Source organism: Hypanus sabinus, chromosome 13 (genome assembly GCF_030144855.1).
Source record: "Hypanus sabinus isolate sHypSab1 chromosome 13, sHypSab1.hap1, whole genome shotgun sequence".
In the NCBI taxonomy this organism is placed as follows: Eukaryota; Metazoa; Chordata; class Chondrichthyes; order Myliobatiformes; family Dasyatidae; genus Hypanus; species Hypanus sabinus.
In genome coordinates this window covers 67,862,361-67,886,791 of record NC_082718.1, presented here as the reverse complement: position 1 = coordinate 67,886,791, position 24,431 = coordinate 67,862,361, and the positions used below count along the sequence as shown (strand labels likewise).

General features: G+C 45.0%; 1 protein-coding gene across 1 annotated transcript in view; it reads right to left on the bottom strand.

Annotated features, from left to right (window-relative positions):
- Positions 1–22,423, bottom strand: part of LOC132403374 (chloride anion exchanger-like) — an 85,606-nt gene extending 63,183 nt beyond the window's left edge. Inside the window, exons 1-7 of the mRNA XM_059986791.1 lie at positions 22,296–22,423; positions 20,321–20,460; positions 18,260–18,370; positions 18,009–18,172; positions 6,886–7,050; positions 6,598–6,750; positions 371–453 (exon numbers count right to left, since the gene is read on the bottom strand). Of these exons, the coding sequence (XP_059842774.1) occupies positions 371–453; positions 6,598–6,750; positions 6,886–7,050; positions 18,009–18,172; positions 18,260–18,370; positions 20,321–20,460; positions 22,296–22,423 (944 nt within the window). The remainder of the gene's footprint in view (positions 1–370; positions 454–6,597; positions 6,751–6,885; positions 7,051–18,008; positions 18,173–18,259; positions 18,371–20,320; positions 20,461–22,295) is intronic.
- Positions 22,424–24,431: the final 2,008 nt, after the last annotated feature.

The following is a 24,431-nucleotide window of genomic DNA, read 5'->3' as shown; positions in this document are numbered from 1 at the left end:
AGTTGAGAGGGGAGAAATTTAAAGGGAATCTGAAGGGTAATTTTTTCACCCAGAGATCAGTGGGTATCTGGAATGAGGTTGATACAATTATAATGTTTAGAAAGTGTTTGATAGGAAAAGTGTAGAGGGATATGGTCCTAATGAGTCCAAATGGGATTGTTGTAGGTGATTTTCACAGTCAGCATAGATTGACTGGTCAATCTGCTCAATGTGGTCAATGTGACTAGTCAATCTGGTCTATGTGATCAATGTGACTGGTTAATGTGGGCAATGTGACTGGTCAATCTGGTCAATGTGACTAGCCAATGTGACGAGTCAATGTGACTCCACGGCTATATGGTTGGATGAAATGTATATCTGAAATACTCACCCACTCGGTAGGCTTCCAACAATGGCGACGTTATAGGTCTCTTCAAAGTTAAATGCATAAGAGACACCCGTTGCGATTATTGTCTGAAATATAATGAAGAACAGTGAACAGCTCGATTGTGTTAATACTGATTTCATCCAATCAATGTCCAGTTCACCCTGGACATCCCACCCATCAGCCTTTTCCATTCACCCACAGACTCACCCTGGAAATCCCACCCATCAGCTTCATCCATTCACCTAACAGTTCACCCTGCAAGGCCCACCGATCAGCTTCAGCTGTCCGCTTGCTCCAAACACATAAAGTAGAAATGCCCATGTGAAATCATTGTGGGATTGACAGACATATGACAGGAGCTACTGAAATCTGTTGATGACAAACTAGTTTTCTCCAAGAGACTAATTTACATTAGAAACAGGATATTAAAATGCCTGCTCTGAAATAAAGCTCAGAAATGGAATATTGATTGGAATTGGAATTGGTTTATTAAAGCTATGTGTACTGAGACGCAGGAAAAAGCTTGTGTAGCATACTGTTCCTACAGATCAATTCATTTCTGGGCTTTGGAGAAGAAGCTGAAACAATAACAATGCAGATTAAAGTGTAACAGCTGCAGAGAAAGTGCAGTGCAGGTCAACAATGTGATGCAAGATGATAACGAGGTAGATTGTGAGATTGTACTGGGGCAAAACTCTTACAACATCAAGATAGAAGATAGAATGGATGTTGGTACACACCCATTAGGGACATTACATTACATTAAATGCACTGTGGTAAACCCTCACTAGGGAGATTACACTGTCTGCACTGTGGAATTTCTATCAATCAATATAAACTGCAAGGTTACTTCCGCAATTTCAAATCCGGATTTTAAATTTGCAAACTTAGAAGCAACTATAATAATGTTAAAGAGCAAAGCTCTTTCAACCTAAGTTCTTCCAATTTATCGTTTCCTTGTGAAATAATTCACTCACCAGGTAGGAGTTTCCTATTACAATCAATAAATGCAGTTGTACCACTTGGTGTAAATCAGTTACAAAGCCAAACAAATGATAAGGAAATCATTACATATTCTTGTCCTTGTTTCTGAGACTCATACACTTCTGGATACTGTAGTCCATGTGCAACAGAGGGCAAATAAATCTAAATCAAGAAGAGTCATTTGAACTGGAAATTGGTGATGGAGAAAGTGAGATTAAAGTGAAATGGAAAACATTGCTTCGTTGAATAACTTTTCTTCCTGCAACCACCAACTGACCTGTTGAGGAACTGGGCAGTTTCTCTTTATTTCAGGATTCCAAAAGCTGTACTATTTTACTTCTGGGCTCAAGATATCGAAGACTTGTACTTTTGGTGGACCCCACCCTCAGGAATTAAAAGGGATGGAAAGTTACTACACATAGTCTACATTTCCCAAGCAAGATGGGACATTGCCAGCATTACTTTGTTACTTAATCTCAAGAATAGACAGGTAATCAGCAGGATGAAAGTTAGAGGAGAGGAATTCTGAGAAAGCAGCTTATGTTATGGTCCAATCCGGAACCCACATTCCGTGTCTTGATCCGGTCCACAGACTCCAGACTCTGGCTCTTGTAGCCATCCCTCCTTCCACCCTTCAGCCCAAATAGGATCAACTTGGCTTAAGGAGGTGCACCTGATGCCTATCAGCTGGCAGGTGTATATAAGGGGCTCTGTGAGTAAACCTAGGTGGGGTGAGGTGGGGTGGGGGTAAGGAAGGAAGGAAGGAAGGAAGGAAGGAAGGAAGGAAGGAAGGAAGGAAGGACGGAAGGACGGAAGGACGGAAGGAAGGAAGGAAGGAAGGAAGGAAGGATGTTTTGCATCTGTTTGGTTTGGAGTGCTCACTGTTAATCATCTAGTTCTGTAAGTCTGTTCTTGCAGTCACCCTGGTCTGAGCTCCCTTCTGATCCCTTGCTTCTGTCTGGTAAGTAGGCTGGACTCTGTTGCCTGGTGGGAGGACTCTGACTCTTTCCTACCCCTTGCTTCTGATGGGTGGTGACCTGCATCCTGTCCAGGTACCCTGTGACCTTCCCAGGCCCCTGTGTTCCTGCCTGGGAGGCTGGGCCCTACCCAGAAGTAATGTGGCCTGCCCAGGGGGCTATCCTCCCAGCATTCCTTGTCCCATAGACCCATCCTCTAGCCTAGCCAGGGTCCTGCCTTCACCATGAACTCTCTGAACCCCAGGATCATTGTTGCATGCCATGGTCTCCTGTCCCTAGTATTTCAGTGCCTGTGTCCAGCATTTGGGTCCAGTCTCCACATCCCCCTTGTGACAGCTTATTGAGTTTAGTGAAGTAATCTTTTGTCAACATTCTGCATTGTGTGTGTGCAGGCAGGTGAGGTGAGGGGACAAAAATGTGGTAGGGGAGTTAATGTGGCAAGGCCTGGGGATTTACTTTAATAGTTCAGAAAATGGGTATTTTAACTAATGTGTCACCAACCCAAATATGGACCTAACAAGTCAGATCTGAATGTGCAGTCTGTCTTCAGTGGTAGGAAGAGAGGGAGGGAATGTCCAGTGGTAGGGTGCTGAGGGAGGGAGGGAGATATCCAGAACTAGAAAACCTTGCTCTAGATACACATCAGGTTGATATTGAAAAGTAAGAGGCAGGTCTGTGGATAATTTGGTCATGAGTATGGAGTAGTGTTGTGGATAATAAGGGAAGGGTCATGTTGTTGATAATCTGTGGTCAGGATGAGAAGGTACATGAATCTTTTCTCGCATGAGAAAGAGTTGGGAAGTGCAACCAGAGAAGGCTTAGAACAGGGACTGTTCCATGTCACCCAGAAAAATACAGCTATTGCTAATTCACGTGGAAGTGACCATGGCTACACTGTTTCTGGTAGAAAGAAGTCAAAGTTCTTCAGGACCAGCACAAAAAGTTCTTCATGTTCCCCTTGAACCTTTTGCCTTTCACCCTTAACCCAGTTGTAGACTTACCAAACCTCAGTGGAAAAGGCCTGCTTGCACTTACCCTGTCTATAACCCTTATAATTTTGTAGACCTCTGTCAAACCTCCCCTCAATCTTCCACTTTCTAGGAAATAAAGTTCTAATCTATTCAGTCTTTCCTTATAACTCAGGTGCTCCAGTCCCAGTGACATCAGAAAGAAATGGAGGGAACTAACACCTTCCTAATGGGGGTTGGAAGTAACGTCCTCCAGCCTCATCTGCTGCTTTTAGGGATCACAATTTGCAGTCCTCTACACAGACATGACCAAACGTAGACTAGCTGACCATTTCACAGAACACCTGCACTTTGTCTGTAGTTGCCATCCCAAGCTCCCAGACAGACCATTTCAACACCCTATGACATTCCCACAAAAACCTGTCCATCCTCAAACTCTTCCACTGCTAGTGTGAGGCCAAACATAAATTAGAGGAATGCCACTATCTCATAAGGTTATGAGAGGTCATCAGAATCTTTTTCTGAGACTCAATGTCTTGTACTGCGTCAGGGTGGTCTACATCCTAATAATCATTGAGTTTTACAACTTCTGGCATCTCTTACCTGCTGAATCCCCACTCCTTCCTGATGAATCTCTTGTCCCCCCCTTTTTTCATCCCTTCTCCCACAACAACCTTTCATCAAAACCCATTCCTATTTTTGTCCCCCTTCACATTTCACCTACTCATTCCTCCTCCCAATCTGCTTCCATCTGTCCACCATCTCTCCCTCAGTTTCACACTATCTCCTTTCTTACTGACCAGAAACCAGCACCAGTAGCCTCCATGCTCCTGATTATCATCTGCATGCCTCTTGGCTCCTTCCCTCTCCAACATCCCCACCCACTCCATTTACCCACCATGCTTCAGCTCTCTTCAGTCCACCAGCCACCAGCCAGCCCCAGTCTCACCCCACGCATAAATCTACGGGCCTTCTCCTCTCCTCTCTCATTCTGAGGTAACATTTGAACATGACATATCGACAGTCCCTGCCCCTTCCTCAAGATCCTGCTCATAGAAACATAACAACTGCAGCACAATACAGGCCCTTCCATCCACAAAGTTAGTTAAAAATGTCCCTATCTTAGAAATTACTAGGCTTACCTATAGCCCTCTATGTTACTAAGCTCCAAGTACCTGTCTAAAAGTCTCTTAAAAGACCCTACTGTATCTGCTTCCACCGCCGTTGCCAGCAGCCCATTCCACGCACTCACCACTCTGTGTGTTTATTAAAAAAAAACACAACTTACCCCTGAACCTATTCCTCAACACCTTAAACTTGTGGTCCTCTTGTGGCAACCATTTCAGCCCTGGGAAAAAGCCTCTGACTATCCACACGATCATATCACATTACCTCTCATCCTCCTTCGCTCCTGTACCCTACCATAACTTCCTTGTCTCATTGGAACGTACCTATACAGAGCTCCACACAAATTTGCCACATTTCTTCCTTACTTTTCACTGGGAACATCGGTTTCCAATTTAAGCCTCCAAATTCCTGCCTGATATCCTCATAATTCCCCTTACTCCAATTAAACGCTTTTCTAACTTGTCTGTTCCTCTCTCTCTTCAATACTATGGTAAAGGAGATAAAATTATGATCACTATCTCCAAAATGCTCTCCCTCTCAGAGATCTGACACCTGACCAGGTTAATTTCCCAACACCAAATCAAGTACAGACTCTCCTCTTATAGGCTTATATACATTCTGTGTCAAGAAACCTTCCTGAGCACACCTAAAAAAACTCCATCCCCTCTAAACCCCTCGCTCTAGGGAGATGCCAATCGATATTTGGGAAATTAAAATCTCCCATCACGACAACTCTTACTATTACACCTTTCCAGGATCTGTTTCCCTATCTGCTCCTCAATATCCCTGTTACTATTGGGTGGTCTATAAAAACACCCAGTAAAGTTGTTGATCCCTTCCTGTTCCTGACTTCCACCCGCAGAGACTCCGTAGACAATCCCTCTATGGCATCCACCTTTTTTGCAGCTGTGACACTATCTCTAATCAACAGTGCCATGCCCCCACCTCTTTTGCCTCCCTCCCTGTGTCAGGGTCCGATCCAGAACCGTGTTCCGGGTTTTGGTCCGGTCTGGGGGCTCTGGACTCCGGGTTCTGCAGTTGTCCCTCCCGTCACCTGTGATCTAGTTAGGACCCTCCTGGTTCAAGGAGACACACCTGTAACTCATTGAGCTGCAGATGTTTATAAGGGGCCTTGGGACTGGGATCAGACTGGGGGTCGTTTTGTTCTGTTTCCCTGCCGGCTCCAAACTCATCTCTGCATTCTGTTATCCCGCCCGGGCTCAGACCTATTCTTCAGCATGGTTCTCTGCCTGTACCATTATTGCCAGGTTGGTCCGCTCTCCCACCTTTCTTCCCATGCGCTGGTCCCGCTTCTCCGCTCGGTTTTGTGTTTCGCGCGGTTGCGCTGTCTGCCGGCCGTTTCTGAATTTTCCCATTGTCACGGCTGTTGTGTTGGTTGACCTGGTCCTATGCCTGTTCCTATCCTTTGCCTCTGTCGGGTGTTTCCGGCCAATGGGCCGTGGCCCTACAGGGGTCCTGCCTGTTCCTATCCCTTGCCTCCGTCGGGCAGATCCGGCCAATGGGCTGTGGCCCGGCAGGGGTTCGGCCTGTTCCCATCCCTTGCCTCTGTCGGGCAGCTCCCGCCGACCCACCGTGGCCCAGCAGGGTTCTGCCCCCTCCTTCTCTTCCGCCCGAACTCTGGGATAGTGCCTGCACCTGCCTAGGGGTCCGCATCGTGCCCAGGCCTCCGGTGTTTCCGCCTGGGAGGTGCCCCTACCCGGGATACATGCGTGTATACTCAGGGAGGGCTCTCCGCTAGCCTATTGCCATCTAGACCTGTCTGTCTGTCTGCCTGCCTGAACCTTGGGGACCTGCCTGCCTGAACCCCAGGGACTTGTTTGCCTGAACCTGGACTTCGGGAGTCACTCCGCTCCGCCTGCCAGAACTCTATCTGCCTGAACCCCAGCTACCCTTAAGTGCCATGGCATCCCCATCCTGTCCTTCCCCTAGTACTTAAGTGCCTGCGTCCTGCGTTTGGGTCCATCTGGCCCCTCTTGACACCCTGTCCTTTCTGAAACATCTAAAAGCTGGCATTTGAAGTAATCATTCCTGTCCCTGAGCCATCCAAATCTCTGTAATGGCTACCACATCATATCTCAGCTCACTGAGTTCCTCTAGCAGATTGCTTGTTGAGAGTTCAGTTCTAAGTCAGAGGTGAATGTGTCCAACTCACCATAATAACCTCAATGGGGATTGGCACCGGCAACTTGGACTTGAATCGGTCATTAATTTCCTTGAAAACGAACACCACGGTCATGATGATGAGTGAAATGATGACGTCAGCAACGTTTGATTCCGTGATGTGAGTAAAGATGTGTTTCAGTGTCTAAAGTAACGCACAGTGGCACAATCAGTAACCTGGACTTTGATGGAAATTCAGAATTATGGTTTTTACGAAACAAACAGATAAGTACTGTATAATAATTAGAAATGCAATGTTGTCAAAGTCATTTATACTCACATAAATCAGGGAAAGAGGGCCACTGAAGCCAGGGACAGTCAGCTGGAAGACAAACTTGAGCTGGGAGACCAGGACGTGAATTGCAGCGGCTGTGGTAAAGCCAGAGATCAGTGAGTCTGACAGGTAGATGACAATAAAACCAACCTGGAGGAAGCCAAGAGCCAGCTAGAAGAGGGAGAGAAGGTAAATTTGAAGAGAGTTACAATGAAGCTGGAAAGATTTGCCTGCCTAGAAAGATCAGCAGTTGTATCTGCAGGAGGCACTGCCTCAGTAGCAATTTGTGCAGTAGTTTTACTGCCACAGCGATCTCCGATTCCCATCACTTCACTGCCCCAGCAATGTCCAATTCCCAGCACCTTACTCCCCCAGTGATCTCCGATTCCCATTGCTGTCTGTACCAGTGATCTCCGATTCCCATCGGTTCACTCCCCCGGCAATCTCCGATTCCCATCGCTTTACTGACACAATGATCTCTGATTCCCATCACTTCACTCCCCCAGCGATCTCCAGTTCCCATCACTTTACTCCAGCAGTGATCTCTGAATCCCATTCATTCACTCCCCCAGTGATCGCCGATTCCCATTGCTTCATTTCCCCAGCGTTCTCCGATTCCCATCACTGTCTGTATGTACATTGTCAACATGACAACATGGATTTCCTCCAGGTGCTCTGGCTTCTTCCCACATTCCGAAGTTGTACAGTTCAGATTATTAAGTTGTGGGCATGCTATGTCAACACTGGGCATATGGTGATACTCGAGGGCAGTGCCCAGAACAATCTTTGGACTGTGTTGGTCATTAGCACAAACGAGCAGCAACCAGTTGGAGAGATCAGAAGCCTGCACTCGGGTTCACTGATCGAGTAGAAAAGGTAGTGGCTTGCAGCAGCCAGTCAGTATTTTGGATTGATTAGCAAGAAGAAATTGAAGTAATGCAGAGGCAAGCAGAGTGTCCAATCTTGGAGGGGACAGAGCTTGAGTAGAGATTTTACGGCTTTAATACTCCGAGGCTTCATTGAGGAGAGGCCTCAGTGAGAGAAGCCAAAAATGGCTGTAGGTGGAGCCCCCACTCCCCACCCCCTTTACATTTGCAATTAGACCAGGAGAGAGGCCAGGCAGTATAGTGGAAATCCCTTCTTGCAGGATGTGGGAAGACAGAGAGATTCCAATGTCCCTGATCACTATGCCAGCGAGAAAAACATCAAGGTGCAGCTTCTAACAATCACGCCATGATGAGGCCACACTCAGGTTGGAGGAGCAACACCTTATTTTCATTCTGTGTAGCTTCCAAACTAATGGCACAAACATCTATTTCCGGAACTTCTGATAATTACTTCCCCTCCTCTCCTTCCAACGGTTATTTTTTGGATTGGGACAAGAAGAGCGGCGTGAGAGCTAAATTCTGAAGGCCATTTTTTTTAAAAAACTTCTTTGGGTACAAGAAGTGCGAGACTGCGAAGGTGCATGCCGTAGACAGAACAAAGCGGAGAGTTTAAAAAGAAGACCACCCTATACAGTGGGCAGTGGAGTGAGTGGCAGCAGAGTGTAGGGACTCAGAGACTGTGTTAGGGATCTGGAGCTGCAGCTTGATGACCTAATGCTTATTAGGGAAAGTGGAGAAGTGATAGACAGGAGCTACAGGGAGGTAGTCCTCCCTAGACTTACAGGGGTCAGAAAACTGGGTGACTGTCAGGAGAGGGAAGGGAAATGCCCAGATAGTGGAGAGCACCCCTGTGGCTGCCCTCCTCAGCAACAAGTATATCATTTTGGATGCTGTTGAAGGGTATGACCTGACAGGGAACGGCCACGGTGACCGGGTCTCTGGCACTGAGCCTGGCGCTGTTGTGCAGGAGGGAGAAGAGGAATGTGGTATTCATAGGGGATTTCATGGTCAGGGGAACAGACAGGAATTAGATTCTGTGAGCCTGATAGAGATACCCGCATGGCGTGTTGCCTCCCAGGTGCCAGGATATGGGGTGTCTCGGATCGGGTCCACAATATTCTGAAGGGAGAGGCCGATCAGCCAACTGTCTTGGTACATGTTGGTACCAATGACATGGATAGAAAAAGGGAGGAGGTCCTGAAGAGAGATTTCCAGGAGTTAGGAAGGAAGCTGAGAAGCAGGACCTCCAGGGTAGTAATCTCAGGATTGCTACCTGTGCCACATGCTAGCGAGAGCAAGAATAGAAGGATCAGGCAGATGAAAGCGTGGCTGAGAGACTGGTGCAGGAGCAGGGCTTCAGATTCTTGGGTCATTGGGATCTCTTCTGGGGGAAGTATGACCTGTTCAGAAAGGACAGGTTACACCCGAACCCGAAGGGGACCAATATCCTGGCGGGAAGTTTTAATAGAGCTGTTAGGGAGGGTTTAAACTAATTTGGCAGGGGGATGGGAAACAGAAGGCTAGAGCAGAGGAGGGGGAAAACAGAAATAAATCTAAGCTAGTGATCAGTAAAGATGTTAGGAAGGACAGGCAGGTGATGGGGCAAATTTGCTGCCCTTTGGATAAGTTGCAGTGTAATGAAGTTGCAGAGCAATCAAAGCAAAAAGTACCAAATACTGGACTTGAGGTGTTGTACTTAAATGCAAGCAGCATAAGGAATAAGGTGGATGATCTTGTCGTACAGCTACAGATTGGCAGGTATGATATTGTGGCCATCACTGAGACGTGGCTAAAAGATGCATGTCTCTGGGAGCTGAACGTCCAAGTGTATTGGAAGGATAGGCAGGTAGGCAGAGGGGCTGGTGTGCCTTTATTGGTAATAAATGATATTAAATCATTAAAAAGAAGTGACATTGGATTGGAAGGTGCAGAATCTTTATGGGTTGAGCTAAGAAATCGCAGGAGTAAAAGGACCCTGATGGCAGTTATATACAAGCCTCCTAACAGCTGCAGTGATGTGGACTACAAATTACAACAGGAAATAGAAAAGGCTTGCCAGAAGGACAGTGTTAACTGTGTGAGGGATGTTAACTTGCGAATGGATTGGGAAAATCCGGTCAGCACTGGATCTCGAGAGAGAATTTGTAGAATGTCTATGAGATGGCTTTTTAGAACAGCTTGTTGTTGAGCCCACTAGGGGATTGGGTATTGTGTAATGAACCAGAGGTGATTAGAGAGATTGAGGTGAAAGAACCCTTAGGAGGCAGTGATCGTAACATGATGAAATTCACTGAAATTTAAGAAAGAGAGGCCAAAATCTGTGTCAGTATTTCAGTGGAGTAAAGGAAATTACAGTGGCATGAGAGAGGAACTGGCCAAAGTTGACTGGAAAGGGACACTAGCAGGAAGGATGACAGAGTAGCAGTGGCTGGAGTTTATGCGAGAAGTGAGGAAGGTGCAAGACAGATATATTCCAAAAAAGAAGAAATTTTCGAATGGAAAAAGGATGCAACCATGGCTGACAAGAGAAGTCAAAGCCAAAGTAAAACCAAAGGAGAGGGCATACAAGGAAGCAAAAATTAGTGGGAAGACAGGATTGGGAAGTTTTTAAAAGCTTAGAAAAGGAGAATAATGAGGTCATTAAGAGGGAAAAGATGAACTGTGAAAGGAAGCTAGCAAATAATATCAAAGAGGATACTAAAAGTTTTTTCAAGTGTATAAAGAGTAAAAGTCAGGTGAGAGTAGATATAGTACCAATAGAAAATTATGCTGGAGAAATTGTAATGGGAGATAAGGAAATGGCGGAGGAACTGAACAAATATTTTTCATCAGTCTTCACTGAGGAAGACAGCAGTATACTGGACACTCAAGGGTGTCAGGGAAGAAAAGTGTGCACAGTCACAATTATGACAGAAAGTTCTCAGGAAGCTGAATAGTCTAAAGGTAAATAAATCTCACGGACCAAATGGAATGCACCCTCGTGTTCTGAAGGAAGTAGCAGTGGAGATTGTGGAGGCATTAGCAATGATCTTTCAAAAGTCAATAGATTCTGGCATAGTTCCGGAGGACTGGAAGATTACAAATGTCACTCCACTATTTAAGAAGGGGGCAAGGAAATATAATGGAAATTATAGACCTGTTAGTTTGACATCGGTGGTTGAGAAGTTGTTGGAGTCGATTGTCAAGGATGAGGTCAAGGAGGCATATGACAAGATAGGCAGAACTCAGCATGGTTTCCTTAAAGGAAAATCCTGCCTGATAAACCTAGTGCAATTTTTTGAGGAAATTACAAGTAGGCTAGACAAGGGAGATGCAGTGGATGTTGTGTATTTGGATTTTCAGAAGGCCTTTGACAAGGTGCCGCACATGAGGCTGCTAAACAAGATAAGAGCCCATGGAATTATGGGAAAGTTACATATGTGGATAGAGTGTTGGTTAATTGGCAGGAAACAGAGTGGGAATAAAGGGATCCCATTCTGGTTGGCTGCTGGTTACCAGTGGTGTTCCACAGGGGTCCGTGTTGGGGCCACTTCTTTTTACGTTGTTTAATTTGGATTATGGAATAAAAACACAAAATGCTGGCAGAACTCAGCTGGCCAGACAGCATCTATGGGAGGAGGTAGTGATGACGTTTCGGGATGAAACCCTTCATCAGGAGTGAAGTTACATGGGGTGGGGGGAGGGATGAAGTAGAAAGCTGGGAAGTGATAGGCTGGAGGGAAATGGGCTAGGTGGAGATAAGGTATTGCTCCATCGACCTGCTCCCACGTAGGTAGCCTACTACCTGCCGGCATGAACATCCATTTCACAGACCTCTGTTGATACCCCTGCCCCCCTTATCTATTATTTTAGTCTGGTTCTCTTTCTCTGTCTTTCCCCCCCTCACTATAATCTCCCCCCCAGCCCTACCTTTCTTTCTCTTTTATTTCCCATAATTCTCCACCTTCGCCCTAGCCCATTTCCCTCCAGCCTATCACTTCCCAGCTCTCTACTTCATCCCTCCCCCCCACTTCTTATCCCCTCTCCACCATCCCATGTTACTTCACTCCTGATGAAGGGTTTCGACCCGAAACGTCGTCACTACCTCCTCCCATAGATGCTGTCTGGCCTGCCGAGTTCTGCCAGCATGTTGTGTTTTTATTTATTTCCAGCATCTGCAGATTCACTCGTGTGCCTTTGGATTATGGAATAGATGGCTTTGTGGCTAAGTTTGCTGATGATACAAAGATAGGTGGAGGGGCTGGTGGTGCTGAGGAAACAGTCTGCAGAGAGACTTGGATAGATTGGGGGAATGGGCAAAGAAGTGGCAAATGAAATACAATTTTGGGAAGTGTATGGTCATGCACTTTGGTAGAAGAAATAAATGGGCAGACTATTATTTAAATAGGGAGAGAATTCAAAGTTCTGAGATGCAACAGGACTTGGCAGTCCTCGTGCAGGATATGCTTAAGATTAACCTCTAGGTTGAGTCAGCAGTGAAGAAGGCGAAAGCAATGTTGGCATTCATTTCTAGAGGAATAGAGTATAGGAGCAGGGATGTGATGTTGAGGCTCTATAAGGCACTGGTAAGACCTCACTTGGAATACTGTGTGCAGTTTTGGGCTCCTTATTTAAAAAAGGATGTGCTGACATTGGAGAGGGTTCAGAGAAGATTCACTAGAATGATCCCGGGAATGATAGGGTTAACATATGAGGAACATTTGACTGCTCTTGGACTGTACTCCTTGGAGTTTAGAAGAATGGGGGGGACCTCATAGCAACATACTGAATTTTGAAAGGCATGGACAGAGTGGATGTGGCAAAGTTGTTTCCCATGGTGGGGGAGTCTAGTACGAGAGGGCATGACTTAAGGATTGAAGGGCGCCCATTCAGAACAGAGATGCGAAGCAATTTTTTTAGCCGGAGGGTGGTGAATCTGTGGAATTTGTTGCCAAGGGCAGCAGTGGAGATCAAGTCATTGGGTGTATTTAAGGCAGAGACTGATAGTTATCTGAGTAGCCAGGGCATCAAAGGTTATGATGAGAATGTGGGGGGAGTGGGACTACATTGGAGAATGGATCAGCACATGATAAAATGGTGGAGCAGACTCGATGGGCTGAATAGCTGACTTCTGCTCTTTGTCTTATGGTCTTCACCATTCCCTGTTCCCATTTCCCTCTCTCACCTTCTCTTCTTACCTGCCCATTGCCTTTCTCTGGTGCTCCACCCCCTTCCATTTCTTCCATTGCCTTCTGTCCTCTCCCATCAGATTCCCCCTTCTCCAGCCCTTTATCACTTCCACCAGTCATCTTCCCAGCTTTTTACTTCTCCACCCTTTCTCCCCCCCCCCCCCCCCCCCCCGGTTTCACCTATCACCTACTACCTAGCACTACTACTTCCCCTGTTTCACCTTCTCATTCTGAGTTCTTCCCCCTTCCTTTCCGGTCCTGATGGAGGGTCTCGGCATTCTTTGTTTATTCCCCTGCATAGATGCTGACTGACCTGCTGAGCTGCTCCAGCACATTGTGTGTATTGCTCTAAATTTCTGGCACCAGCACTACCTCTTGTGTGTATAATTCATTGAAAGTGCTGTCACCAGTAGGTGGGGTTTTAGAGAAAGCCTTTGGCACATTGGCCTTAATAAATCGAAGTACTGATCACAGGAGCTGAGAAGTTGTATAAGACATTGATTGGTGAGGCCTAATTTGCAGCTTTGGTCACCTGCCTATAGGAAAGATGTAAACAAGGTTGAAAGAGTACAAAGAAAATTTACGAGGATGTTGCCAGGTCTGGAGAACCTGAGTTATAAGGAAAGATTGTAGATGTCAGGACGCTATCTCTTAGAACAGGGGTTCCCAACCTGGGGTGCCCGCACCCCCAGGGGGTGTGAGATGGAATTTCAGGGGGTGTGACAAAGAGTGGCTTGTGTCCTTGAGTGACGAGTCACGAGTCACCACTCAGTCAGCTGCCAATGTGCCTCGAAGTGGTATTAACATTTGTCCCAAGTACACTCCAGTCTCCCACTGCCCGAGTCGAGAGAGACATAAACTCACGCCAGTCTCCCGCTGCCCGAGTCAACGCTGAGGATTCTCATCAGTGTTACCTGGGAAGTTACACCTCAGAGTTGAGGAGTCTCATCTGTGTTACCTGGGAAGTTACACCTCAGAGTTGAGGAGTCTCATCAATTTTAGCTAGAAGGATACACCTCAGAGTTAAAAATCATCTCATAATGCCAAAATCTTTATACATCCTGAATCAACCATCAAGTAACAACTTCGCGTTAAAACCAAACCCGCAGACAGTAGGTAAATTATTCAATTATAAAATTTTAAAAAGCCGCATTTTGATTAAAAAGCAGCTGAAGTCATTCATTCGTATTTGTCTAAATGCATTAAAGAAGTTTTTGAATTTCAAAGGTTTTTTTCTTTTGAAAGGTTTTTTTCTTGAATCGTTGATAATTTTGAATTGTGTTAGTTGAGGAGGTATCATGGTTAACATCGAGGACTTTGAATTGTGTGATGGGAGTTTATATTTCTGGTAATCATCGGAAATAGGTGTGTAAATTCAGTGGAGAATATCCTAATAAGTCGCGTCACGTCCCCGTAGCATTTCCACCTGATGATTTATCTTGGCGTAACCGCAGATAATATCGTAATATAATATTCAAAAGCGTATTTCTCGTGATACTTTGCTATAGGCGTGTCTGGTTGAGTAAAGCGTTCATCCCTGACTTAGATAGTTTTTCTCATATTAGCTCATATTTTTCCCTTTACCCTTAACCCTTCATTAACCCTTCATCATGTCAAAAAGAAGGAATTGGAATGATGACTATGTGTGCTTTGGTTTCACTTGCACAACAGGAAATGATGGCTTGCAAAAACCCCAGTGCATTCTTTGTAGTGTTGTGTTTTCCAACTCAAATCTGAAGCCATCTGAGCTTCAAGAGCACTTCAAGAACAAGCATGGCGGAGCTGATGAAGGACATGATGTTGGGTCATTGAAAATCAAAAGAGCTCATTTTGATTCACAAGAAACTCTTCCAAAATTAGGTTTTGTTTCTGTTGAAAAACCATTACTTCTTGCTTCATACCAAGTGGCATATAAAGTGGCAAATCCAAGAAGTCCCATACAATTGCAGAAGATCACATCAAGCCATGTACACTGGAAATAGCAACAAATATCCTAGGCAAAGAAACAAGAAAAAATTTTTGAACTGGTGCTCCTACCAAATAATGTCATTCACAACCGAATCAGTGATTTGAGTGAAGATATTTTGGTCCAAGTCATCTCAGATGTCAGAGCTAGTCCTCTTAAAATCTCTATTCAGTTGGATGAGTCAACTGATTTCTGCAGTTGTGGTCAACTCATCACATTAGTGAGGTATGTCAATGATGGTGCTGTGAAGGAAGATTTCCTGTTTTGTAAAGATCTAGAAACAAACACAACTGCAAAGGATGTGATGCAGCTAGTGAAAGACTTCTTAGTCGTACATAATTTAGATATCAAAGTCATTGGTTCTGTGTGCACTGATGGGGTACCTGCAATGTTTGGAAATAAATCTGGCTTTTCTGTATTGATGAAAAAGAAGATTCCAGACTTGCAAGTTACCCATTATTTTCTTCATCAGCATGCTTTGGCATCAAAAATATTGCCTTCAAATTTGAAGAAAGTCATTGATACTTGTGTGAAGATCATCAACTGGATCAGGGGGCGTGCTTTGAACCATTGCATCTTTAAATCATTTTGTGGGGATCTGAGAAGTGAGCATTCAGTTTTGCTTTTCCGCACAGAAGTCCGTTGGTTGTCATGAGGACAAGCTTTAACCCGCTTCTTTGAACTGCAGGAAGAAATCAAAGTTTTTCTGGAGAAGTGTGAATGTGATCTGGTTGGGGCAACGGAATCACAGGAATTCGCCCAAATGCTGGCTGACTTAGCTGATATTTTCACTCGTATGAATGACCTGAGTGTTTCCCTTCAAGGAAAAGGGATAAACATATTGAAGGCTTGTGAAAAGTTGAATGCCTTCAAAGAAATGTTACGTCTTTGGCGTCGAAGGATAGAAAGAGGCAGTCTCTCAAATTTTCCTTCACTGGAAGAGATGGTTGATGATGCTGGATCCATAGCTCCTACTGTGTGTGAAGTTGTGGCTCATTTGGAAATGCTGTCAGAATCGTTTGATGGATATTCTGCTACTGGAGACCTGAAGATTTTAGAACAATGGATCATGAATCCATATTCCTACAATTTGGAGAAAATGTCAGATAATGAAGAGCTGAAGGAAGATCTTATTGATTTGCAGACAAATCAAGTTCTTGAAATGCAATTTGAAAGCAAGACTTTGGAGGAGTTTTGGTGTGCAGCACCTGGATATGTTCCCAAGACTTGTTGGAAAAGCACTTTGTGTCCTCATTCCATTTGCAACAACATACTTGCGTGAATCTGGATTCAGTTCTCTTTTGTCAGTCAAGAGAAAATCTAGGAATTGCCTGAATCCACAGGCAGACCTGCGGATCGCAGTCAGCAAGAAAGTTCCACGCTTTGACAAAATCATGAATGAGAAGCAGGAGAAAAGAAGTCATTGAATTTTATGTTCATAGTTGGGACTGATTTTACTGTTTACAATTTTTCTGAATAAATTAGAATCTAATTGCTCAATTTATATTTGCATTTTACGCACTGAGTTAAAAGCTTATTTTAAGTTCAATTTGTTCACCCACAGTATTGTATGTGGTTCAATTTGTGGTTCAAGAATTAGAAATTAGACTTCTTCATCTTCAAATGTGATATTACTTTTGTAGGGGGTGCGAACATTAATCAAACATTTCCTAGGGGTGTGGGGCATAGAAAAGGTTGGGAACCACTGTCTTAGAACATAGAAGACTGTGGGGAGATTTGATAGAGGTATACAAAATTATGAGGGGTATAGACAGGGCAAATGCAAGCAAGCTTTTCCCACTGAGGTTCAGTGGGTCTTCAACCAGAGATCATGGGTTAAGGGTGAAAGGTGAAAAGTTTAAGAGGAACATGAGGGGAAATCAGGGGTTTATGAGAGTGTGGAATGAGCTGCCAGCACAAGTGGTCCATGCAAGCTTGATTTCAATGTTTAAGCAAAGTTTGGATAGGTACATGGATGGTTGGGTGTGGAGGGCTTTGGTCCGGGTCAATGGGAGTAGGCAGTTTAAATGGTTCAGCATAGACTAGATGGGTTTCTGTGCTGTACTCTGACTCTGTGATATAAACAAACCTTTTCTCAGTTTTTTTTCCCTCTTTCCTTTTCCTTGTTTCTTGTTTTCCTCATATTCATCACCAGCCACGCTGTGCCATTTTCTAATTGCTATCACCTGCTAACAAGGCCTAAAGTCTGAAAATCAGGAAACAGCTACTCCATTTCAATCATTTGGTTCTTGAACCAACTGGCAAAACGCTAATCAGTACAGTTTAGTCAAGTCACTTTTATTGTCATTTCGACCATAACTGCTGGCACAGTACACAGTACAAACGAGCCAATGTTTTTCAGGACCATGGTGCTACATGAAACAATACAAAAACTATGCTGAACTACATAAAACAACACAAAAAACACTAGACTACAGACCTACCCAGGACTGCATAAAGTGCACAAAACAGTGTAGGCATTACAATAAATAGTAAACAAGGCAATAGGCACAGTAGAAGGCAGTAAGTTGGTGTCAGTCCAGACTCTGGGTATTGAGGAGTCTGATGACCTGGGGGAAGAAACTGTTACATAGTCTGGTCGTGAGAGCCCCAATGCTTTAGTGTCTTTTCCCAGATGGCAGGAGGGAGAAGAGTTTGTATGAGGGTTGCGTGGGGTCTTCCATAATGCTGTTTAGCGACACAGTGACCACCTTGATCACTGTACACCAAAATGGGCTCTTTTTAATATCACAAACCTTGTACTTCTTCCTCCCCTCCTCCCACCTTCTTACTCCCACTTCTCATCTCCATTTTTTCAGTCCTGATGAAGGGTCTCGGCCTGAAATATGGACTGTACTGTTTTTCACAGATGCTGCCTGGCCTGCTGAATTCCTCCAGCATTTTGTGCTCTTTTTAATATGCTCCAGTTGCAATCATCCTTGTAAACATTGTGTATAATATATGATTAATTTATATTTGAAACACTGCTTAATCTGATGGCATGTTCCTGTGATCCTGCTGCAGGTATGTTTCTCATTGTACTTGTGTACACACCTGTATTAGCACTGGTGGCAAGAAGCTGAAATATCACTTTTGAAGGACACCAACCTGGAAGATGCCAGAAAGAAAGGTGACGGAGCCCGCCACCCACACCTGCCTCTCCTCTTTGCTCATGTCAGCAGGAAAGATGGTGGAGTTGGCCCCGAGACTGTCGTCAGTCACCATCCTCTCCACCACAGTCCCCACCATCAGACTCACCACAGGGAAAGGCCCTGGGGAAGATAAGGAACAGTCAGCTGGGGAATCCAGTGAATGAAAGGCAGCTCAGGGAAAGGGGGAGAAACAGGTCAAATTCTCACCGACTGATATATGTCTTGATGTTCCCAGGAAAAAGTAGGTCAAGATGGGGAAGAAGGCTGCATACAGTCCGTAACCAGCAGGCACTGAGACCAGGAGTGCGTAGGCCAAACCTGAGCAAACAGAGCAGAGACATAACTCGAGGGGAGTACACCCTATCAGCAATGCCGTCATTGTTTGGGGATGGGATGGTCTCCTCCTTAATTCACTGTCACTCTCACTGGGGGACTGGTGGTGTTATGATAAAGGCTATTCCCCCACATGTGACTGACACTTGCCGAGGACTGGCCCATGTAAAGTTCCCTGGGACCATAAAACCATAAGATATAGGAGCAGAAGTAGGCCATTGGGCCCATCAAGTCTGCTCCACCATTCAATCATGGGCTGATCCAATTCTTCTAGTCCTCCCCACCCCCCTACCTTCCCCCCCCATACCCTTTGATGCCCTGGCCAATCAAGAATTTGCCTATCTCCACCTTAAATACACTCAATGAATTGACAAGAAATTCCACAGATTTACCACCCTCTGACTAAAGTAATTTTTCTGCATTTCAGTTCTAAAAGGACGTCCTTCAATCCTGAAGTTGTGCCCTCTTGTCCTAGAATCCCCTACCATGGGAAATAACTTTGCCATATCTAATCTGTAACCTGGGGCAAGACAGCAAGACCTCTCTCACACCTACCCATCAGGCACTGACATGAAGCAGAGGCATAGGTCATCACTGCATAGTTGTTCACACCAGCAGTGCACAGCGGTGTAACACTGGCACCACTCACTAACACTGACTCACATACTCACTACAACTGACACACACACACATTCACTATCATGGACACACTTACTATCATTAACAGTGACACACACTCTAACACTGACTGACACACTCATTGATGGTCAAACTCTCACTAAGAGTGATGCACTCACTAACAGTAACACACTCACTATCACTAATAGTGACACATTAACATTGACACACTCACCAACAGTAACACACAAACTCAAGGTGACGCATTCACTCCACATTCCACCATTTTCTGAACATTTCAGATCACTGTTGGTTGATACCAGAAAATCTCGTCATCTGCAAGACATATCTAATTTTGCCATCAACATTCAATTTTGTTACGTGAATCTTCACTGAATTACTTTCCCCAGAAGCACATTACAATATATAATGAACTGGATAACCTCCTCAAAGAGTCAAGCTAACTGGTGAATGAGAAGCAGATTTTGTCCTTGTGTTGGGAGATAGGCTGAGTGCCTGCGGGAGGGCTGGCACCAGGAATAGAATTGCTTGCGTTATCTTGCATATAATCCTCTTCACATTCTCCTATAAATATTTGAAGGTGTACTCTTATCAGATTATCTTTATTACCCTCATCTTCTATCCTGTGGTTTGATGCTTTTTATGAATTGATGTGATCTTTGAAACCTTGATATGGAGATAACAAGCAGGTAATTGTGTCAAGCAAGCAAGGCCAAGCTGAATCAATCCGTGATATCTATTTATAAACTGTGTTGTTAGACTTCCTTATCTTTCTCAACTGATTTGAAATACAGACATGGATTTTGGAACAAAGTATCATTTCCAAGAAGAAATATCATTAAAATTATTCCACAAGAAGACCAGTAAACTAGAAATAGCACAGAGAAGGTACACAAAGGTTGCCAGATCTGAGAAGTTTGTATTATAGGGAGAGTTGGGACAAGCAAGGAATGTATTCCTAGGGGCACAGGCAGGGACAATACAGGTAGTCATCTTCTCAGGACATATGTTTAGGTGAGAGATGAAAGAGTTAAAAAGACCCACCAAGGGCAACTTCTCCTGCAGAGAGCGATGGGATGTGGAATGAGGAAAATGGCAGAGGTGGTTAGATTAGCAATTTTCAAAAGGCCCTTGTACAGATACATGGATTGGAAAGGTTTAGAGGGTTAGAGTTATGCGATATGGGCCAAACGTGGGCAAATGAAACTAAGCTTGCTAGGCACCTTTACTGGGATGAAGGGCTTGTTCCCCATGCTGTATAACTGAGTCTGTTTGCTGAGCCAGTAGGGATGGTACCTTGTAGAACAGAGACGAGACCTGTGCTGAGCCCAGACACAATGTCACTGATGAGCCATTCCTTCACGTTGTAGGCTGGCAGCCAGGAGACAATTGGGAACAGACTGAGGCAGATCCTCTTTGCCTTTGCGGTGGAGCATCTGAAAGAGAGAACAGTTGAGTGTCTGGGAGCAGGAGATGCATCTCTTCAGGATCTCCACCTCCCACTCCCATCCCCACCTGCCAAAGACACTGCAATTAGACATCCATCTTCTGTTTCCTGCTGGGGATACACCCTCAATCCACTGAGTCCCAGCCATCCCTGTGCCCCATCACTCCTGACTGCCATCAAAAAGAGAGGCAAGAATGGATATTGGACCACTGGAAAATAACGCTGGAGAGGTAGTAATGAAGGACAAGGAAATGGACAATGATCTGAGTAAGTACCTGCAACAATCTTCACTGTGGAATACACTAGCAGTATGGTGAAAGTTCCAGGTGTCAGGAAGCATGAAGAGTGTGAAGTTACCATAACTAGAGACAAGGTGGACCAGATGGTATACACCTCAGGGATCTGAAAGAGGTGGCTGAAGCTATTGTGGAGGCATCAGTAATTATCTTTGAAAAATCACTAGATTCTGGAATGATTCCAGAAGACTTGAAAATTGCAAATGTCACTCCACTCTTCAGGAAAGGAGAGAGGCAGAAGAAAAGGAAGTATAGGCCAGTTAGTCTGACCTCAGTGGTGGGGAAGATGTTGGAGTCGATTATTAAGGATGAGATCTCAGGGTACTTGGACACCCATGATAAAATAGACCACAGTCAGCATGGTTTCCTCAAGGAAAAATCTTAACTGACAAATCTGTTGGAAATAACCAACAGGATAGACAAGGGAGAATTGGTTGATGTTGTAACACTCTCACTGGTCTCTTAAATAAACCTGGCTCATTAACTAATTCTGCTAACAGCCACATGACTCAACAATGAGAAGGCCACCATTCAAACAGTGAACAGGAAAAGAAAAGAAAATTAAAAGTGCCCATTACAGTTAGATGAGTCCAATGTGCACATAAACATTGGAGCTCATTTCCTGGAGTAGTTGGGTGTATTACTTTACTCATGCACTTAACCAATGTTCTGAGTGAAAGACTCCAGTCACAGTACGAACGTCCCTCGAAGACCATCTTGAACAAACTAGCTGACTCAGGACTATTGGCACTTTGTCCTTAAACCATCCGTCTGCAGAAGCACCTCTTACAACGGGGACTCTCCTCCAAGCAGCATTCTGCATCATCCCTTGTGCCTGGCTCCACAGCTTCACCGAGAAAGCCCGAACCAAACTACTGTCCTTCACAAATCTGATCTGGCCCAGCCCTCTCAAATCTTTCCTTGCAGCCCACTGGGCAGGAAGTACCAAAACAACCTGATTGGCTGACACAACATTCCTAAGTTGAATAACATGGCTTCTTCCACAGCCTTCCACATCCAGACATTTCAGTGCTGGTCAAGTAACACTGCTTCCCTGCTCTCTCCAGGTGTTTCATGTAGTGCTGAGTTTGCAAGAGACTGCCCTCACATCTCCTCTAATTCTGCTATCCTTTACCAGAAATTTCTGTCCCCACTTTTTCCTTTAAGGGGGTAGGGTTTCATGCAGTCTCCTCTATCTATACCCCCCATATTATTACATACCCCAATCACATCCGCTCTTAAACTCCTCTGGTCCAGGGACAGCAAAGCCAGCCTGTCCATAATTGAAACACTCTATCCCTGGAGCTGGAAAGGCAAACTGTTCATATTTCTGTGTCAGACTGGGACCAGTCACGAAGTGATCAGCGTTTTGCAGGGCCTTGGACTGGTGTCATCATTCACACAGCAATGAGAAGTTTGAGCTCAGTCCAGTTCCCGGGCCCCTGTGATGCTGGAATGGGAAGACCCTCACACACTGAACATAGTGTTCTGGATACTCCGTGGCGGATTCGCCATTCACAGCACTCACCTGAAGTAGATCTTCACATGATCCAGGGTGGTTTTGTGATACCTCTCAACTGGCTGGTGCTGAGCTTTGAAATCAACCTCCGAGAAGGCAGAGCGGGCTACCACGTATTGCAGTTTCCCAGAGCTCATGGTCCTGCGTCCTGCAATGGGTTCGATGACCATTGCCCCTCTTCACCACCTCCAGTGATTGTCCTGGGAGTGAACAAAGTACTGGGTCAGGTGACATGAGGAAGTTGGCAAGAAAGCCCAACTCATGTCCACCAAATAAACAGTTGACATAATTCAAAACGAGGTTTCGGTGCTGCCCTGGGTGAGCAAGACTTCAATTTTTTACTGTTATGTACAATGTGAACATCACTCTGATGACATCCCTCTGGCCACCACTGATGCTACAGAACAAGTCCGATGTTCACTAACTGTTCTTGCCAAGGTGGGGTGTAGAGTCAGCTCCCTCCTGGGGAAGCAGCTGCAGGATTTAGAGATGATGACGGTAAACGTTAGCTGCCACAATGGGTCTGAGCCTGAGAATCACAGATTTCTTGTTGCAGCCACTCTGTGAACAGAGGTGGACGTTGTGTTTGTGTAAGTGAGTCCAGAGAGCAGCTTGTCATAATTACTCAAAACTCCAGAAGAAGGACATATCCCCTTTTTGTTCTCATTGACTTCCTTGTCCTAAAAATCTCAGTGGAGAGCCAAGGTCATAGGTTTAGGGTGAGGAGGAAAGATTTGGGGGGGTGGGGTAACATTTTCACACAGCAGGTGGTGAGTATATGGAACAAGAAGTGGTTGAGGCAACTACGGAAGGATCATTTCAGAAGCACTTAGATAGGTTGGACATGGCATAGAGGATATGGGACAAATGCAAACGATTGAACTAGCTGAGTAGGCACAATGGCAAGCAAGGACTGGTTGGGCCAAAGGCCCGTATATCTGAGCTGTATTGTTTGATGATTCTATGACTTCAGGTTCCTTCACCCACGGAATCCATACCAACCATCAACCCCCACTTACACTAGTGCCTCATTAATCCCATTTTACTCCCCCTATTTCCATCAACTCCCCCTTGTTTCTACTGTTAGAAACATGAGGGTTAACTTACATGGTCACAGGGAGAAAGTACAAACACCACACAGACAGTCAAACCAACATGAGACTAATGCTATGAATAGCAGGGCGATGGAGAGTTTAATCAAACAGAGAGCAAGTGCAGAGTTTGTTGAAATCAGCATCACAGATCGACAAGTTGCTGAAAAAGGGTAATTAGCACACTGGCCTCTGTCAGTCAGGGCACTAAATACAGGAGCTGGGACATTAAATTTAAGTTCAGCTTTGTTGTCATCCGAGTGTACATATGTACAGCCAAATGAAACAACATTCCTCTGGACAATGGTACGCCCATGAAACATACAGCACAGTTGGAAGTGTCCGCAGTGTTCAGTGCAGGTAAACAGTAAACAGCTTGCTACCCTGCAGCTGAGACCCTGGTGGTGGCAGGGATGTTCATTAGTCTCACAGCCTGGGCAAAGAAGCTGTTACCCAGTCTGACAACAGTCCAGTCCTAGTCCTGATGCTCCTGTACCTCCTTTTTGATGGCAATAGGTTTAAGAGATTGAGAGCCACAGCGCTTCAAGCCCTTTGTATACAAGATATGCATGTTACAGTTGTTTAAGTCACTGGTGAGGCTACGCTTGGAGTACTGTATACAGTTCTGGTTACCTTGTTATAGGAAATCTGTTGTTAAACTGGAAAGATTGCAGAAAAGATTTACAAGGGAGGACTGGATTTCTTTGGAGAGGTTGGCAAGGCTCCTTGAAGCTTAGGAGAATGAGAGGCATCCTTACAGAAATGTTAAAATGTTGGGAGTGGTTTAAACTAATATGGTGGGGGGGGGGGGGATGGGAACCAGGATGACAGAGCTGAGGATGAGCCAGCAGGTTTACAAGTAGATGCTGGGTATAACATGGATGTAAAGAAGGGCAAGCCAATGATTGGATACAAATGCAGGTAGAGCAAAGAGTTAAATTGTTTCACAGAGGCAAAATTCAAAAGGGCAAAGAATGCAGGACTAAAGGTGTTTGTATTTAAAGGCATGTAGCATTCAGAATAAGGTGGACAAACTCATGGCGCAATTGGAGAT